The sequence below is a fragment of the Bufo bufo genome, chromosome 5, assembly GCF_905171765.1.
Source record: "Bufo bufo chromosome 5, aBufBuf1.1, whole genome shotgun sequence".
NCBI classification, from domain to species: Eukaryota; Metazoa; Chordata; class Amphibia; order Anura; family Bufonidae; genus Bufo; species Bufo bufo.
The window spans coordinates 558812931-558832965 of NC_053393.1; the positions used below are offsets into that span (position 1 = coordinate 558812931).

The window sequence follows — 20035 nt, forward strand, 5'->3', positions numbered from 1 at the left end:
ATGTCAGTGTTACCCAGTGTTTTACCATTTAGTATGTACGGGTGACTTGCATTATTCCTTCCCATGTGCATAACTTTACATTTGTCAGTGTTAAACCTCATCTATTTTGTCCTCTGTAGTGTATATACAGTATACTGTCCTTTGTAGTGTATATATACAGTATACTGTCCTCTGTAGTATATATATACAGTATACTGTCTTTTGTAGTGTATATATACAGTATACTGTCCTCTGTAGTATATATATACAGTATACTGTCCTCTGTAGTATATATACAGTATACTGTCCTCTGTAGTATATATATACAGTATACTGTCCTCTGTAGTATATATACAGTATACTGTCCTCTGTAGTATATATACAGTATTTTGTCTTCTAGTATATATACAGTATACTGTCCTCTGTAGTATATATATACAGTATACTGTCCTCTGCAGTGTATATACAGTATACTGTCCTTTGTAGTGTATATATACAGTATACTGTCCTCTGTAGTATATATACTGTCCTCTGTAGTATATATACAGTATACTGTCCTCTGTAGTATATATACAGTATACTGTCCTCTGCAGTGTATATACAGTATACTGTCCTTTGTAGTGTATATATACAGTATACTGTCCTCTGTAGTATATATACTGTCCTCTGTAGTATATATACAGTATACTGTCCTCTGTAGTATATATACAGTATACTGTCCTCTGTAGTATATATACAGTATACTGTCCTCTGTAGTATATATACAGTATACTGTCCTCTGTAGTATATATACAGTATACTGTCCTCTGTAGTATATATACAATATATTGTCCTTTGTAGTGTATATATATATATATATATTATACACAGTATGCTGTCCTCTGTAGTATATACACAGTATACTGTCCTCTGTAGTATATATATACACACAGTATACTGTCCTCTGTAGTATATCTATACACAGTATACTGTCCTCTGTAGTATATCTATACACAGTATACTGTCCTCTGTAGTATATATACAGTATACTGTCCTCTGTAGTATATATACAGTATACTATCCTCTGTAGTGTATATACAGTATAATGTCCTCTGTAGTATATCTATACACAGTATACTGTCCTCTGTAGTATATATACAGTATACTGTCCTCTGTAGTGTATATACAGTATACTGTCCTGTAGTGTATAAACAGTATACTGTCCTCTGTAGTGTATAAACAGTATACTGTCCTCTGTAGTATATATACAGTATACTGTCCTCTGTAGTATATATACAGTATACTGTCCTCTGTAGTATATATACAGTATACTGTCCTCTGTAGTATATATACAGTGTACTGTCCTCTGTAGTATATATACAGTATTTTGTCCTCTTGTGTATATATACAGTATACTGTCCTCTGTAGTATAGATACTGTCCTCTGTAGTATATATACAGTATACTGTCCTCTGTAGTATATATACAGTATTTTGTCCTCTAGTATATATACAGCATACTATCCTCTGCAGTGTATATACAGTATACTGTCCTTTGTAGTGTATATATACAGTATACTGTCCTCTGTAGTGTATATACTGTCCTCTGTAGTATATATACAGTATACTGTCCTCTGTAGTATATATACAGTATACTGTCCTCTGTAGTATATATACAGTATACTGTCCTCTGTAATATATATACAGTATACTGTCCTCTGTAGTATATATACAGTATACTGTCCTCTGTAGTATATATATACAGTATACTGTCCTCTGTAGTATATATATACAGTATACTGTCTTCTGTATTATATATACAGCATACTGTCCTCTGTAGTGTATATATACAGTATACTGTCCTCTGTAGTATATATACAGTATTCTGTCCTCTGTAGTGTATATATACAGTATACCTTCCTCTGTAGTATATATATACAGTATACCGTCCTCTGTAGTATATATACAGTATACTGTCATCTGTAGTATATATACAGTATACTGTCCTCTGTAGTATATATACAGTACACTGTCCTCTGTAGTATATATACAGTATACTGTCCTCTGTAGTATATATACAGTATACTGTCCTTTGTAGTATATATACAGTATACTGTCCTCTGTAGTATATATACAGTATACTGTCCTCTGTAGTATATATACAGTATACTGTCCTCTGTAGTATATATACAGTATACTGTCCTCTGTAGTATATATATACAGTATACTGTCCTCTGTAGTATATATACAGTATACTGTCCTCTGTAGTATATATACAGTATACTGTCCTCTGTAGTATATATATACAGTATACTGTCCTCTGTAGTATATATACAGTATACTGTCCTCTGTAGTATATATACAGTATACTGTCCTCTGTAGTATATATATACAGTATACTGTCCTCTTCAGTGTTAATTACTTTACACAGTTTAGTGTCATCTGCGAAAATTGATACTTTACTGTGCAAGCCTTCTACAAGATCATTAATAAATATATTGAAGAGAATAGGGCCCAATACTGACCCCTGAGGTACCCCACTAGTGACAGTGACCCCCCCAGTACTGACCCCTGAGGTACTCCACTAGTGACAGTGACCCAATCTGAGTGTGTACCGTTAATAACCACCCTCTGTTTTCTATCCCTCAGCCAGTTACTTACCCACTTACAGACGTTTTCTCCCAGTCCGAGCATTCTCATTTTATATACTAACCTTTTATGTGGTACAGCGTCAGATGCTTTGGAGAAGTCCAGATACACGACATTCATTGATTCGCCGCGGTCAAGTCTGGAACTTTCCTCCTCATCATAGAAACTGATTACATTTGTCTGACATGACCGATCCCTCACGAAGCCATGCTGATATGGCGTTATTTGCTTATTTCCGTTGAGATGCTCTAAGATAGCATCTCTCAGAAAACCTTCAAACAGTTCACCCACGACAGATGTTAGACTTACCGGCCTATAGTTCCCAGGCTCTGTTTTTGGCCCCTTTTTGAATATTGGCACCACATTTGCCATGCGCCAATCCTGTGGGACATTCCCTGTCAGTATAGAGTCTGCAAATATCAGAAATGACATCACTGAAAGAGAAGACGCCATCGGCGCAGGCGCACTGAGGGAGTGCTGAGGATACGAGCCTCAGAGCGCCTGCGCCGAATGACCAGAGGCGCGCGATTTTTGAAATACTGACAGGGCCGGCCGGAGGAGGAGATCACGGCTGGCCCTGTCAATCAACACGGCGAGGGGGCGGTTTTCTGCTGCGGCTACCAGCAAGTAGACGCCCTACTTGCTGGTAGAGCCCTGATTTACATATTATAAAACTTCGCTTTATAAAGAATCGGCCGCATGAAAGTAAGTGATAAGATTATATTCTCCTATATCGCACTATGAGGAATCTAACTATCCAAAAAAAAAAAAAAAGAGTTTTGTGGGGTGACAGAAACCCTTTAACCCTTTATTCCCATACGGTATTTACCTCTCACAATGAGATTTTATGATGCTTTTAAAGATATCCCATTTTGTGGCTGTATTTTTATTTTTGAGGACTTTGTCCCAGTTTGGCCTATGGCCTCTCTTAGTTAAATTTAGCTTTTTTTGAAGTCTGGTATTTTTGTTCCTCCCTGTAGAAACGCTCTTTTGAATGATAATTGGAAGGTTATTACTTTCTGGTCACTATTTCCCAGGTGTCCCCCGACCTGCACGTCTGTTGTTCTGTCAGGCCTATTGGTTAGTACTAAGTCCAGTATGGCCGTCCCTCTAGTCAGGTCCTGGACCAGTTGGGAGAGGTCATTGTCTTTGGTTATTGCCAAGAACCTGTTTCCCTTATGAGATGTACAGGTTTCAGTTTCCCAGTCTATATCTGCGGAGTTCCCCCATAATAACCTCCTCATTATGATTTGCCGCCTCGTCTATCTCGTTTAGTAGTAGATTTTCTGTGGACTCCGGTCTATTAGGGGGTTTATAGTAAACTCCTATTAGTAATTTATTATTGTTTTTGCCTCCATGTATCTCTACCCACAGAGACTCCACATGTCCATGTCCATCACTTATATCTTCACGGAGTGTGGGCTTTAGACAGGACTTTACATAAAGGAGAACCCCTCCCCCTCTCCGGTTTTGACGATCCTTTCTAAACAGACTGTAACCTTGTACATTAACTGCCCAGTCATAGCTATCATCCAGCCGTGTCTCAGTTATTCCCACTGTCATAGCTATCATCCAGCCATGTCTCAGTTATTCCCACTGTGTCATAGCTATCATCCAGCCATGTCTCAGTTATTCCCACTGTCATAGCTATCATCCAGTCATGTCTCAGTTATTCCCACTGTCATAGCTATCATCCAGCCATGTCTCAGTTATTCCCACTGTCATAGCTATCATCCAGCCGTGTCTCAGTTATTCCCACTGTCATAGCTATCCTCCAGCCGTGTCTCAGTTATTCCCACTGTCATAGCTATCCTCCAGCCGTGTCTCAGTTATTCCCACTGTCATAGCTATCATCCAGCCGTGTCTCAGTTATTCCCACTGTCATAGCTATCATCCAGCCATGTCTCAATTATTCCCACTGTCATAGCTATCATCCAGCCATGTCTCAGTTATTCCCACTGTCATAGCTATCATCCAGCCGTGTCTCAGTTATTCCCACTGTCATAGCTATCATCCAGCCATGTCTCAGTTATTCCCTCTATGTCATAGCTATCATCCAGCCGTGTCTCAGTTATTCCCACTGTCATAGCTATCATCCAGCCATGTCTCAGTTATTCCCACTGTCATAGCTATCATCCAGCCGTGTCTCAGTTATTCCCACTGTCATAGCTATCATCCAGCCGTGTCTCAGTTATTCCCACTGTCATAGCTATCATCCAGCCGTGTCTCAGTTATTCCCACTGTCATAGCTATCCTCCAGCCGTGTCTCAGTTATTCCCACTGTCATAGCTGTCATCCAGCCGTGTCTCAGTTATTACCACTGTCATAGCTATCATCCAGCCGTGTCTCAGTTATTCCCACTGTCATAGCTATCATCCAGCCATGTCTCAGTTATTCCCACTGTCATAGCTATCATCCAGCCATGTCTCAGTTATTCCCACTGTCATAGCTATCATCCAGCCATGTCTCAGTTATTCCCACTGTCATAGCTATCATCCAGCAGTGTCTCAGTTATTCCCACTGTCATAGTCCTCCTCACACATCACTAATTCCAGTTCCCCGGTTTATTAGTCAGGCTTCTGGCATTAGTATACATACATTTGAGAGGTTTATGTATATTTTTTTACCCTACACCTTTCCTTCTGAACTGTTCTAGTCCCTCCTTCCATTCCCCCCGCAGTCCCACTACCTGCCCCCGGTCTCTATCTGCATTATCTTCCCCTTCTATAATGTAATTACCCTCCCCCCAGTCCCACTACCTGCCCCCGGTCTCTATCTGCACTATCTTCCCCTCCTATAGTGTAATTACCCCCCCCCCAGTCCCTAGTTTAAACACTTCTCCAACCTTCTAGCCATCTTCTCCCCCAGCACAGCTGCCCCTTCCCCATTGAGGTGCAGCCCGTCCCTACGATGGAGCCTGTAGCCGATAGAGAAGTCGCCCAGTTCTCCAGGAACCCGAACCCCTCCTTCCTTCACCAGTTCTGGAGCCACTTGTTAATCTCACTAATCTCCCGCTGCCTTTCTTGTGTGGCCCGTGGTACCTGCAGTATTTCGGAAAATACTACCTTTGAGGTCCTTGCCTTGAGCTTTTGACCTAAATCCCTGAAATCATTTTTAAGGACTCTCCACCTACCTCTAACTTTGTCATTGGTTCCGATATGGACCATGACCGCTGGGTCTTCTCCAGCCCCTCCCAGTAATCTGTCAGCCCGATCCGCCATGTGTCGAACTCTAGCGCCAGGAAGACAGCGCACTGTTCGGCGATCACGGTCTTTGTGACAGATTTCCCTATCTGTCCCCCTAATAATGGAGTCTCCCACTACCAGCACCCGTCTGCCCTGCTCTCCTGGTCCCCTGCTTACCGGAGCTGACATCCCCCTGACAGGTAGAGGAAGTGTCCGGCTGCGGCAGTGCCGTCCCTGGACTGACATCCCCCTCATCTGCCAAACGTGCAAACTTCTTGGGGTGTGTCAGATCAGGGCTAGCCTCCTGGCACTCTTCCCTCTACCCCGCTTTCTAACTGTTACCCAGCTAGCTCCCTCACTTTCCTCAGCCTCCTCTCTGGCACCCTCCCCCTCATCTACCCCATAGAGCGCTTGCTCGGTGAGAAGCAAACTCTTTTGCAAATTGTCAATGCCTCTCAGTGTTGCAACTCGCTCGTTTAGAGACTCGATTAGCGATTCCAAACGGGTAATTTGCTCACATCTTGAACAAAGAAATCCACCCTCGAACGGCTGTTCCAGGACTGCATACATCATGCAAGATGTGCACTGGTAATGCCCTCTGTGCCCCCTCCATAGCATTAAAGCCCTCTTTGCCCCCTCCATAGTAATGCCCTCTGTGCCCCCTCTGTATTAAAAAAATAAATAAAATCACAGTAACTACTCACCTTGTCCCGTTCCTTAAGCTCACATACCTCTCTTCCCTTCAGGCACAGATCGCTCTGCAGCACGGTGTGGGTGGAGATTATGCAGATTTCTAGGCTGCAGGCCCCACCCACACAGGCCAGCAGCGTGATCTGTGTCTGCAGGCTGAATGGTGGAGCGGAGAGAAGTCTTCCTTCTTCACCATTCTGTGCGCCGCCGGCCTGAGGGAGGGGAGGAGCGCAGGGGGCTGAGCAGTGAGTGACAAGACCCAGCTCCTTGCGCTCCAGCAATGAGCGCTTCTGTCTGTATTGATGGAAGCGCTCATTGCTTCTGGCACCCCCCAGAGAGTCGGCACCCGGGGCGGACCCCCCCCCCCCCCCCCCCCCCTTAGTACGCCACTGAGTTTTATTGTTAATGAGGCTCTGTCAGCATGATCAACCGTATTAAACCAAGCAGAGTGGACGGCTTTTTGACAGAACAAACGTAGTCTTCGGTTCTTGCAATCAGTCAGCTGTAAAAAGGTGCAGACATTCTTCTGCTCAGTATGAAGAGAAGAAAGAAACAAAAATGGTGTCAGGACTTGTTAAACTGTGGATCGTTTCAAAGAAGGCAAAGGGTGGCTCTGGCTTCTCCACTTGAGATAAATATCTGTGCTCATCGAAAATAGTCCACTGCCCCTTCACCTCCCCTTTTTCCGGAAAATGTACCTTATGCAACTCCTGGTGCTCAGAAGCAGTGTGTGCCTGGTTTGGGCAGGCATGTGGGCCCCAAGCAGCAGATGGGAAAGATGACTCAGCGGCAGGACTTGTAGTCCCCAATCCACCAGCTAAGGCTACTTTCACACTAGCGTTCGGGGCTCCGCTTGTGAGTTCCGTTTGAAGGCTCTCACAAGCGGCCCCGAACGGATCCGTACTGCCCTAATGCATTCTGAGTGGACGCGGATCCGCTCAGAATGCATCAGTCTGGCTCCGTTTGTCCTCCGCTCCGCTCAGCAGGCGGACACCTGAACGCAGCTTGCAGCGTTCGGGTGTCCGCCTGGCCGTGTGGAGGCAAACGGATCCGTCCAGACTTACAATGTAAGTCAATGGGGACGGATCCGTTTGAAGTTGACACATTATGGCTCAATCTTCAAACGGATCCGTCCCCCATTGACTTTCAATGTAAAGTCAAAACGGATCCGTTTGCATTATCATGAACAAAAAAAAAAAGAAAATTATTATTTTTTTTTTTTTGTTCATGGTAATGCAAACGGATCCGTTCTGAACGGATCTAAGCGTTTGCATTATAGGAGCGGATCCGTCTGTGCAGATACCAGACGGATCCGACCTAAACGCAGGTGTGAAAGTAGCCTTAGTCCTTCTACTCATTCACCTGGCACCAGAGGAAAGGGTTTGCTGAATTAGGAGAGCACTGGACCTATAGGCATCTCAGCGATGTACGGCCACTGACGGCTCCTGGGTCCAGAAAGTAATTTAGACTAAGGTTTTGGGTGGGCGGTAGGCCGTACATTGGCAGATGGTTAATACAACCCAGTTTAAATATGAATTGGGTCCTCTACGCCCATGAAAGTTTTCTGGCATGCGAAAGAGTCCCGAAATAGAGCTCTGGCCAATGGATGAGGAAAGAATGACTTGTACAGGCAGGAGATCTCCTCTAACGTCTGGCAGTTAGCTGTGGGCCTTGTGGTTGGAATAACCAGTGCAGGTGCAATGGTGCGGTCACGGCGGGAAGTGAGGGAAACCCCCCACCATGCGGTGTCAAAGGGTAAAGGGGATCAGCCTGGCCAAAAAGAAGTGATAAGGGAGCAGGTCATCTCCTACCGCGTCCCTAATCCTCTCCCTGACTCCTCACTGTATGAGAGAACCCCGATGGTGGGACGGCTCATACTCAGGATTCCTAGAAACCCTAAGTCGCCCTGGTAATCCCTCACTAAGGAGCAGGGGAGAGACGACCTGTTTATCCTCAATACGGAAGAACAGGAGTCTCTATCTGAGGCCAGGCTCCAAGGAGAGGGGAACACATACAGCATATGGAGATGGCAGGTAAGTGAAACCAGTAACACACTTACCTGCCACAGACACACTGGCTGGAACCCGTGCACAAGTGCTAGTGTCCACACCAACATTAAAGGACACAGCACAGACCACGAACCACACAGGGACCCAGGACACCATAGCTGCAATAAATGTGAGACAGGGGAATGTCATAAAAACATACTGGAAACCAAACCCCACCAGACATGTAACACCAAAAATAGACATACAACACCCTGATCAAAACCCACTCCATACACAAAGGGACAGGAAGGGAAGGAGACACCGTGATAACATAGAACATCGATGACCACAAGGGTGGCCCTCACTGGACAGATGGTGAAGCCAGACAAGGAGCTTAACTCCGCACACACCAAGGCTGGAGTACAACTCAGCTACAGGCCTCCAGCAGAGACTAAAAAGCCCAAGCAGCCGCACACACAGAACCCAGTGTTCACAGAACACTAGGAAGGGAGTTAACCCTTCCAACACCAGACAAGGGAAGGAAGCCACTTAAAGCGGAAGTGCACACACAAGCATAGAAAGCTACACATTGCCGCAAGCAACAACATGCGTGGCAACCATGTCACGGCAATCACCCAGAAGGCCGAGACACTGCCACCGCATGCACACACAGCAACATGTTGCCGCGGGCAACGGCAAGTGTAGCAACAGTGTCACAGCGCACACCATAGGCCGCGACAGGTGCCTCCGTTCTTAAAAAGACAGAGTTCAGTGGATGGGTAATGTAAGAGGAAGCACCCGTACCATGTCAGTCTCCAGTGAGAATGTGGGTGGCTGCAGTGGAGGTAGCAGCAGCACTGTCAGCACCAGCCGTCCGACCTGTAGTAACAGGTCACAGCTCTCCCTCACCTCTGGTAGGTGGCCGCATGTTACAGCATAGAAAAAGGATGACTGTGGATGGGACTGCTTACTCATCATCTCAGTCACAGCAGGACGATGCTTGCCCATCATGTTCCATACTGTACTGCTGCTGCCGCTACTACTACCCCTACACAGCTGCGCATCTCCAGTCTTGTCCGTCAGGTTCCATACTGTGCTGCTGCCGCTACTACTCCCCCCACATGTCCTCTCTTGTCCATCATGTTCCATACTGTACTGCTGCAGCCGCTACTACTACCCCTACACAGCTGCGCATCTCCAGTCTTGTCCGTCAGGTTCCATACTGTGCAACTGCCACTTCTACTCCCCCCACATGTCCTCCCTTGTCCATCATGTTCCATACTGTACTGCTGCTGCCGCTACTACTACCCCTACACAGCTGTGCATCTCCAGTCTTGTCCGTCAGGTTCCATACTGTGCAACTGCCACTTCTACTCCCCCCACATGTCCTCCCTTGTCCATCATGTTCCATACTGTACTGCTGCTGCCGCTACTACTACCCCTACACAGCTGTGCATCTCCAGTCTTGTCCGTCAGGTCCCATACTGTGCTGCTGCTGCCACTTCTACTCCCCCACATGTCCTCCCTTGTCCATCATGTTCCAAACTGTTGCTGCTTCCACTCTACACAACCAGACATCTACTGCCTTGTCCAGTAGAGAGATATCAGTCGGACTTGGTTCCTCAGTAGGCCTCTATTAGGGCTTCAGAGTGGCTGCTCAGGCTGCTGCGTCAGCAAAGGCATTACCCCCTGCCTCGGGTGTTTGTACCTTGATGATCACTACCCCAATAGCCTCTACAGTTTTAATGGGTTTATCTGCTGATTCCACAAAGTCTCTGCTCTTCTACAAACCGGATTCCAAAAAAGTTGGGACACTAAACAAATTGTAAATAAAAACTGAATGCAATGATGTGGAGATGGCAAATGTCAATATTTTATTTGTAATAGAACGTAGATGACAGATCAAACGTTTAATCCGAGTAAATGTATCATTTTAAAGTAAAAATACGTTGATTCCAATTTTCACGGTGTCAACAAATCCCCAAAAAGTTGGGACAAGTAGCAATAAGAGGCTGGAAAAAGTAAATTTGAGCATAACGAAGAGCTGGAAGACCAATTACCACTAATTAGGTCAATTGGCAACATGATTGGGTATAAAAAGAGCTTCTCAGAGTGGCAGTGTCTCTCAGAAGCCAAGATGGGTAGAGGATCACCAATTCCCACAATGTTGCGCAGAAAGATAGTGGAGCAATATCAGAAAGGTGTTACCCAGCGAAAAATTGCAAAGACTTTGCATCTATCATCATCAACTGTGCATAACATCATCCGAAGATTCAGAGAATCTGGAACAATCTCTGTGCATAAGGGTCAAGGCGGTAAAACCATACTGGATGCCCGTGATCTCTGGGCCCTTAAACGACACTGCACCACAAACAGGAATGCTACTGTAAAGGAGATCACAGAATGGGCTCAGGAATACTTCCAGAAACCATTGTCAGTGAACACAATCCACCGTGCCATCCGCCGTTGCCAGCTGAAACTCTACAGTGCAAAGAAGAAGCCATTTCTAAGCAAGATCCACAAGCTCAGGCGTTTTCACTGGGCCAGGGATCATTTAACATGGAGTGTGGCAAAATGGAAGACTGTTCTGTGGTCAGACGAGTCACGATTCAAAGTTCTTTTTGGAAATCTGGGACGCCATGTCATCTGGACCAAAGAGGACAAGGACAACCCAAGTTGTTAACAACACTCAGTTCAGAAGCCTGCATCTCTGATGGTATGGGGTTGCATGAGTGCGTGTGGCATGGGCAGCTTGCATGTCTGGAAAGGCACCATCAATGCAGAAAAATATATTCAGGTTCTAGAACAACATCTGCTCCCATCCAGACGTCATCTCTTTCAGGGAAGACCCTGCATTTCTCAACGAGATAATGCCAGACCACATTCTGCATCAATCACAACATCATGGCTGCGGAGGAGAAGGATCCGGGTACTGAAATGGCCAGTCTGCAGACCAGATCTTTCACCTATAGAGAACATTTGGCGCATCATAAAGAGGAAGGTGCAACAAAGAAGGCCCAAGACGATTGAACAGTTAGAGGCCTGTATTAGACAAGAATGGGAGAGCATTCCTATTTCTAAACTTGAGAAACTGGTCTCCTCGGTCCCCAGTTGAGTGTTGTAAGAAGAAGGGGAGATGCCACACACTGGTGAAAATGGCCTTGTCCCAACTTTTTGGGGATTTGTTGACACCATGAAATTCTGATTCAACATATTTTTCCCTTAAAATGGTACATTTTCTCAGTTTAAACTTTTGTTCCGTGATTTATGTTCTATTCTGAATAAAATATTAGAAGTTGGCACCTCCACATCATTGCATTCAGTTTTTATTCACGATTTGTATAGTGTCCCAACTTTTTTGGAATCCAGTTTGTAGATGGGACCATAGTCTTCTGCCACCCCAAAGACCTACCTGCAGTGTGTGTATGTATTAGCTGTGAGAACTTGAGCCATTGTACATGTTGCAGTGAATACCTGTAGCTATGCTTTCTATGCTAAGCAGGAGGGTAGGGTAGTGACTGCCTACCCAGTCCATGGACTTCCTTCATGGTGGTACCGGGATCCATCTACCAAAAATTCAAAGTTAGAGATTGGAGTTTCTCCAGCTCCTGCTTTTCAATTTTCAGCAATTCAATACAATAATGCTGATTATCTGGTCATCTAACCCAGACCTTGTCTGATGGTTCTTCCTAACGGCGTTGGCAGTGCCACCTCGTACTGTGTCCACCTGGCAGCGGAGATGTGTTTTGTTCTCATTTCCTCGACTACTTATGAAATTTGGATTGTCAGCGGCTGGTCCAGGACTATGTCAGTCGCCTTGTATTTCGGTGTGGCTGCTGCGGTTACATCTCTCACATGTGAAGGAGAAGCCCTAATTATTGTGTCTGGATGTTAGGAGTAGTCACCTAACGGTCGGAGGTTTTTCCATGGAGCTCGGTTATTACCTCTTGTCCACGTATTGTAGTCAGGTAAAGCGGAGGCTGGAGCTGAAAGTCTGTCCTGTCCTGTCCGTGTCAGTAGACCTTGTTGTCCCCGTGAGGTCAGAGCCTTGTACAGAACCTGCAGCTAGAGGCACTGGGGGTCCATTCCCAGCAGGAGCCCACACGGCCCTTAGTGATATACTGTAGTGGGTACTGGTACTCTGCATATGGCCTCCCTTCTGTCTGGGGTCTCGGGGAGATACTGCAGAAGTTGTGTTGTAGGGTAATGTGGTCTTCACACCCCCAGAACCTGGGACATTTCTTCTGAGAAGGCGAATGGTGACATTGCTGCACCCTGAGGTCGGCTGCTCCAGCAATTAGTGACCGGTCTCCTCCAGGGGCAGGAAGGAAAAACCTCTGGCCACGTCAACCACTGGAGAAGAAGAAGAAGTCGGTGGCCCTTGGTGAAGTAAGGTGTGGGTGTTCTGTACATCAAAGATCATCTTGTTCACCTCCCTAAGGTCATGGACCATGCTACACTGCTGCGGTTCCCCTGGGGTCAGAGAATAGTGGGGGGCTCCACGGTGACCTGCACCCCCTCATTACTCTGATTTCCCTGCACCGTGTCCCCTGTTACTGGTTCGGTGCTGATGGCTCCTGGTTTACCTGTTACTGGTGCTGTCTGGTTTGGGCTTTATTGGCGATGGGGCGACCGACAGATGGACAACATCAGCCTTAGGCCCCTTGGTTCGGGCAAATTATGGCTAATGAGCCGTCGTCAGCAATAACCTGCCATTGTAAATGTGCCCTTGACTACCGGATAACGGAGCACAACGCGCGGATTGTTTCTCATGACGCCGCAATCCTTCTTAGCGGCAGCAGATCCTGCTGTACAAAGAGCAAGAAATGGTTCTGTATGGAGACGAAGAGCAACATCACCGATCCCTGCTGCCCGTACTGTGGAGGAGATCGCTGCGTGTAAAGGGGTCTCCTCCACTGACCAGCAGGCGGTTTCTGTCCGGCCGCCTCTCGGCATGTTTCCCGTGCTGCGGCCGCATCTCCCGCCCGTCCCCCCCGTTATAATGAATGGGGCCGGGCCAGACTTCCGGAAGCAGACGTGTGCGAGCGTTAGTCCGGATCCGGCAGGATGTTCCCCCGCCAGAAACGGGCAAACCTAACACTAGGGTGAAAGAAGGGACCGGCGGGTGAGGACTATACCAATGAGGGGACGGGGGGGACTGTACCATGTGATCAGCTCCTCCTGTATCACACAACAGAGGATTAGATACAAAGCCCAGCAGGGAGTATCACACAGGACAGGATTAGATACACAGCTCAGCAGGGAGTATCACACAGGAGAGGATTAGATACACAGCTCAGCAGACAGTATCACACAGGATAGGATTAGATACACAGCTCAGCAGGCAGTATCACACAGGAGAGGATTAGGTACACAGCTCAGCAGACAGAATCACACAGGATAAGATTAGATACACAGCTCAGCAGACAGTATCACACAGGATAGGATTAGATACACAGCTCAGCAGACAGTATCACACAGATTAGGATTAGATACACAGCTCAGCAGACAGTATCACACAGGATAGGATTAGATACACAGCTCAGCAGACAGTATCACACAGGAGAGGATTAGATACACAGCTCAGCAGACAGTATCACAGGATAGGATTAGATACACAGCTCAGCAGACAGTATCACAGGATAGGATTAGATACACAGCTCAGCAGACAGTATCACACAGGATGGGATTAGATACACAGCTCAGCAGACAGTATCACACAGGATAGGATTAGATACACAGCTCAGCAGACAGTATCACACAGGATAGGATTAGATACACAGCTCAGCAGACAGTATCACACAGGATAGGATTAGATACACAGCTCAGCAGACAGTATCACATAGGAGAGGATTAGATACACAGCTCAGCAGACAGTATCACACAGGAGAGGATTAGATACACAGCTCAGCAGACAGTATCACACGGGATAGGATTAGATACACAGCTCAGCAGACAGTATCACAGGGGATAGGATTAGATACACAGCTCAGCAGGCAGTATCACAGGGGATAGGATTAGATACACGGCTCAGCAGATAGTATCACACAGGATAGGATTAGATACACAGTCCAGCAGACAGTATCACACAGGATAGGATTAGATACACAGCTCAGCAGACGGTATCACACAGTATAAGATTAGATACACAGCTCAGCAGACAGTATCACACAGGATAGGATTAGATACACAGCTCAGCAGACAGTATCACACAGGATAGGATTAGATACACAGCTCAGCAGACAGTATCACACAGAAGAGGATTAGATACACAGCTCAGCAGACAGTATCACAGGGGATAGGATTAGATACACAGCTCAGCAGACAGTATCACAGGGGATAGGATTAGATACACGGCTCAGCAGATAGTATCACACAGGATAGGATTAGATACACAGTCCAGCAGACAGTATCACACAGGATAGGATTAGATACACAGCTCAGCAGACGGTATCACACAGGATAGGATTAGATACACAGCTCAGCAGACAGTATCACACAGGATAGGATTAGATACACAGCTCAGCAGACAGTATCACACAGAAGAGGATTAGATACACAGCTCAGCAGACAGTATCACACAGGATAGGATTAGATACACAGCTCAGCAGACTGTATCACACGGGATAGGATTAGATACACAGCTCAGCAGACAGTATCACACAGGATAGGATTAGATACACAGCACAGCAGTCAGTATCACACGGGATAGGATTAGATACATAGCTCAGCAGACAGTATCACACAGGATAGGATTAGATACACAGTCCAGCAGACAGTATCACACAGGATAGGATTAGATACACAGCTCAGCAGACAGTATCACACAGGAGAGGATTAGATACACAGCTCAGCAGGGAGTATCACACAGGAGAGGATTAGATACACAGCTCAGCAGGGAGTATCACACAGGATAGGATTAGATACACAGCTCAGCAGACAGTATCACACAGGAGAGGATTAGATACACAGCTCAGCAGACAGTATCACACAGGAGAGGATTAGATACACAGCTCAGCAGACAGTATCACAGGGGATAGGATTAGATACACCGCTCAGCAGACAGTATCACAGGGGATAGGATTAGATACACCGCTCAGCAGACAGTATCACAGGGGATAGGATTAGATACACGGCTCAGCAGATAGTATCACACAGGATAGGATTAGATACACAGTCCAGCAGACAGTATCACACAGGAGAGGATTAGATACACAGCTCAGCAGACAGTATCACACAGGATAGGATTAGATACACAGCTCAGCAGACAGTATCACACAGGATAGGATTAGATACACAGCTCAGCAGACAGTATCACACAGGATAGGATTAGATACACAGCGCAGCAGACAGTATCACACGGGATAGGATTAGATACACAGCTCAGCAGACAGTATCACACAGGAGAGGATTAGATACACAGCGCAGCAGACAGTATCACACGGGATAGGATTAGATACACAGCTCAGCATACAGTATCACACAGGACAGATTAGATACACAGCTCAGCAGACAGTATCACACAGGATAGGATTAGATACACAGCTCAGCAGACAGTATCACACAGGATAGGATTAGATACACAGCTCAGCAGACAGTATCACACAAGAGAAGCTGTGATCCAGGCTCAGCAGGCTGTATCTCACATGAGAGGCTTAGATACGGCTGTGCTGGCCGCTCCCAGTGTTTGGGGCTCTGGAGATGGTGAGGGAAGCGCCTGTGGCCCTCAGTGATGTGAGGAGAGGAGCAGGAGCCATGTCTGGGTGTACTAACATGGCCGCCGGAGGTGTAGGGGGCGGGGCTAGTGCTGACTGACCAGTATGCCGGGCGGGGCCAGCCCTGTGACGTCACACCGCAAAGCATGCTGGGAGAGGAAACCTCCAGGAACCTGAGGGAAAGAGGAAGTTCTGCTGGAAACGTCCTGTAAAGAGGCTCTGATGTCCGGACAGCGGGAGGGAGAGCCCCGGCCTGAGGAGGAGCAGGTACCGGGGAGCCGGGGGCCGCAGTCAGTAGTGCAGTGTGTGATGTCTGTCACAGCTGATGCTTCAGTAGTGCAGTGTGTGATGTCTGTCACAGCTGGTGCTTCAGTAGTGCAGTGTATGATGTCTGTCACAGCTGGTGCTTCAGTAGTGCAGTGTGTGATGTCTGTCACAGCTGGGGCTTCAGTAGTGCAGTGTATGATGTCTGTCACAGCTGGTGCTTCAGTAGTGCAGTGTGTGATGTCTGTCACAGCTGATGCTTCAGTAGTGCAGTGTGTGATGTCTGTCACAGCTGATGCTTCAGTAGTGCAGTGTATGATGTCTGTCACAGCTGGGGCTTCAGTAGTGCAGTGTATGATGTCTGTCACAGCTGGTGCTTCAGTAGTGCAGTGTGTGATGTCTGTCACAGCTGATGCTTCAGTAGTGCAGTGTATGATGTCTGTCACAGCTGGTGCTTCAGTAGTGCAGTGTGTGATGTCTGTGGAAGTTGATGCTTCAGTAGTGCAGTGTATTGTGGCAGTTGGTGCTTCAGTAGTGCAGTGTATTGTGGCAGTTGATGCTTCAGTAGTGCAGTGTATTGTGGCAGTTGACGCTTCAGTAGTGCAGTGTATTGTGGCAGTTGACGCTTCAGTAGTGCAGTGTATTGTGGCAGTTGACGCTTCAGTAGTGCAGTGTATTGTGGCAGTTGACGCTTCAGTAGTGCAGTGTATTGTGGCAGTTGATGCTTCAGTAGTGCAGTGTATTGTTGCAGTTGATGCTTCAGTAGTGCAGTGTATTGTTGCAGTTGACGCTTCAGTAGTGCAGTGTATTGTGGCAGTTGACGCTTCAGTAGTGCAGTGTATTGTGGCAGTTGATGCTTCAGTAGTGCAGTGTATTGTGGCAGTTGATGCTTCAGTAGTGCAGTGTATTGTGGCAGTTGATGCTTCAGTAGTGCAGTGTATTGTGGCAGTTGATGCTTCAGTAGTGCAGTGTATTGTGGCAGTTGATGCTTCAGTAGTGCAGTGTATTGTGGCAGTTGATGCTTCAGTAGTGCAGTGTATTGTTGCAGTTGACGCTTCAGTAGTGCAGTGTATTGTGGCAGTTGACGCTTCAGTAGTGCAGTGTATTGTGGCAGTTGATGCTTCAGTAGTGCAGTGTATTGTGGCAGTTGATGCTTCAGTAGTGCAGTGTATTGTGGCAGTTGATGCTTCAGTAGTGCAGTGTATTGTGGCAGTCGATGCTTCAGTAGTGCAGTGTATTGTGGCAGTTGACGCTTCAGTAGTGCAGTGTATTGTGGCAGTTGACGCTTCAGTAGTGCAGTGTATTGTGGCAGTCGATGCTTCAGTAGTGCAGTGTATTGTGGCAGTTGACGCTTCAGTAGTGCAGTGTATTGTGGCAGTTGACGCTTCAGTAGTGCAGTGTATTGTGGCAGTCGACGCTTCAGTAGTGCAGTGTATTGTGGCAGTCGACGCTTCAGTAGTGCAGTGTATTGTGGCAGTTGATGCTTCAGTAGTGCAGTGTATTGTGGCAGTTGATGCTTCAGTAGTGCAGTGTATTGTGGCAGTTGATGCTTCAGTAGTGCAGTGTATTGTGGCAGTTGACGCTTCAGTAGTGCAGTGTATTGTGGCAGTCGATGCTTCAGTAGTGCAGTGTATTGTGGCAGTGTATTGTGGCAGTTGATGCTTCAGTAGTGCAGTGTATTGTGGCAGTTGATGCTTCAGTAGTGCAGTGTATTGTGGCAGTTGATGCTTCAGTAGTGCAGTGTATTGTGGCAGTTGATGCTTCAGTAGTGCAGTGTATTGTGGCAGTTGACGCTTCAGTAGTGCAGTGTATTGTTGCAGTTGACGCTTCAGTAGTGCAGTGTATTGTGGCAGTTGATGCTTCAGTAGTGCAGTGTATTGTGGCAGTTGATGCTTCAGTAGTGCAGTGTATTGTGGCAGTTGATGCTTCAGTAGTGCAGTGTATTGTGGCAGTTGACGCTTCAGTAGTGCAGTGTATTGTGGCAGTTGACGCTTCAGTAGTGCAGTGTATTGTGGCAGTTGATGCTTCAGTAGTGCAGTGTATTGTGGCAGTTGATGCTTCAGTAGTGCAGTGTATTGTGGCAGTTGATGCTTCAGTAGTGCAGTGTATTGTGGCAGTTGACGCTTCAGTAGTGCAGTGTATTGTGGTAGTCGATGCTTCAGTAGTGCAGTGTATTGTGGCAGTTGATGCTTCAGTAGTGCAGTGTATTGTGGCAGTTGACGCTTCAGTATTGCAGTGTATTCTGTCAGTCACAGGCCGCACTGACATCCTGCGCATGCGCTGCTCTCCTGACGTCGGGGACACTGAAGTCTCTGCCGGAGAGGGACCTGGGTGGCGTCCACCAGTGTCTCCAGCAGTGGTCGTCATCTCCCATAGACGTCCATGTTATGAGGATGTATCCCAGCAGTGATACCAGTATAAGTGTCACATGACCACTGTGGCCATGATGGTTTACATTACTGGTATCACCACTGCGGCCAGTGTCAGGGTTCACCATGCTTTACACTGCTGTCACCTCATACATGGAGGAACTGCCCTGACGAGACCTATTCATTAATCCAGACAATAGAGAGAAGACCTCATCTCCTCTGATTTCTCCCAAATGTCCCTCATCATCTCCGGTCATTATAAGCATTTCTATGGGATTTCATGCGGATTCTACATTGACTCCTCTTCTTCCATTCAGGTTCCTGTGATATAGGATTGTCCGATGACATCATCAGTACCAGATAATGGATGGAGACGGGCACAAGATGGCGGAGAGGATATTAGATCTTACCCTAGAGATACTCTTCCTGCTTACTGGAGAGGTGAGAGGTTCTGATGATGTCACATTACATCGTTATCTATGGTAATTACAGGGGATGTGACTGGAGAGGTGAGGGGTTCTGATGATGTCACATTACACCATTATCTATGGTAATTACAGGTGATGTGACTGGAGAGGTTCTGATGATGTCACATTACATTATTATCTATGGTAATTACAGGGGATGTGACTGGAGAGGTGAGAGGTTCTGATGATGTCACATTACATCATTATCTATGGTAATTACAGGGGATGTGACTGGAGAGGTGAGAGGTTCTGATGATGTCACATTACATCGTTATCTTTGGTAATTACAGGTGATGTGACTGGAGAGGTTCTGATGATGTCACATTACACCATTATCTATGGTAATTACAGGTGGACATGGCTGTAGAAGTGATGGACTCTGGAATGTACATGGTGACATTTATTATTATGTCTTCCATGAACAGGATTACTCCACGGTGAAGAAGACGTCTAGTAATCTGATACATGAGAAGAACAATGAGAAGATCCTAGAAGTCGTCCACAAGATGATGGAGCTGCTGACTGGAGAGGTGACACCGCCGGGAATGCGGGGACATTATACAGTCACAGCACTGGAGGGGTCTGGGTGATGACGGTGTCATTGTGTTGTCAGGTTCCTATAAGGTGTCAGGATGTCGCTGTCTATTTCTCCATGGAGGAGTGGGAGTATTTAGAAGGACACAAGGGTCTGTACAAGGAGGTCAAGATGGAGGAGGACCAGCCCCTCACATCTCCAGGTAACGGACAGGACT

At 46.5% G+C, this 20035-nt stretch overlaps 2 protein-coding genes across 18 annotated transcripts in view; one reads left to right on the plus strand and one right to left on the minus strand.

Annotated features, from left to right (window-relative positions):
* Window positions 1–20035, minus strand: part of LOC121000837 (gastrula zinc finger protein XlCGF26.1-like) — an 800859-nt gene that overhangs the window by 379313 nt on the left and 401511 nt on the right. The window lies entirely within an intron of this gene.
* Window positions 16355–20035, plus strand: part of LOC121000846 (gastrula zinc finger protein XlCGF17.1-like) — a 137752-nt gene continuing 134071 nt past the window's right edge. For 3 of the 10 annotated variants that reach the window (XM_040431563.1, XM_040431568.1, XM_040431569.1), the window contains exons 1-3: window positions 19221–19257; window positions 19709–19813; window positions 19897–20020. Coding sequence is in view for 4 of the 10 variants with exons in the window: in XM_040431571.1 (XP_040287505.1) it covers window positions 19180–19257; window positions 19709–19813 (183 nt within the window). In the remaining 6 variants the exon portion in view is untranslated. The other 7 variants (XM_040431571.1, XM_040431570.1, XM_040431566.1 and 4 more) reach the window with 6 other exon arrangements.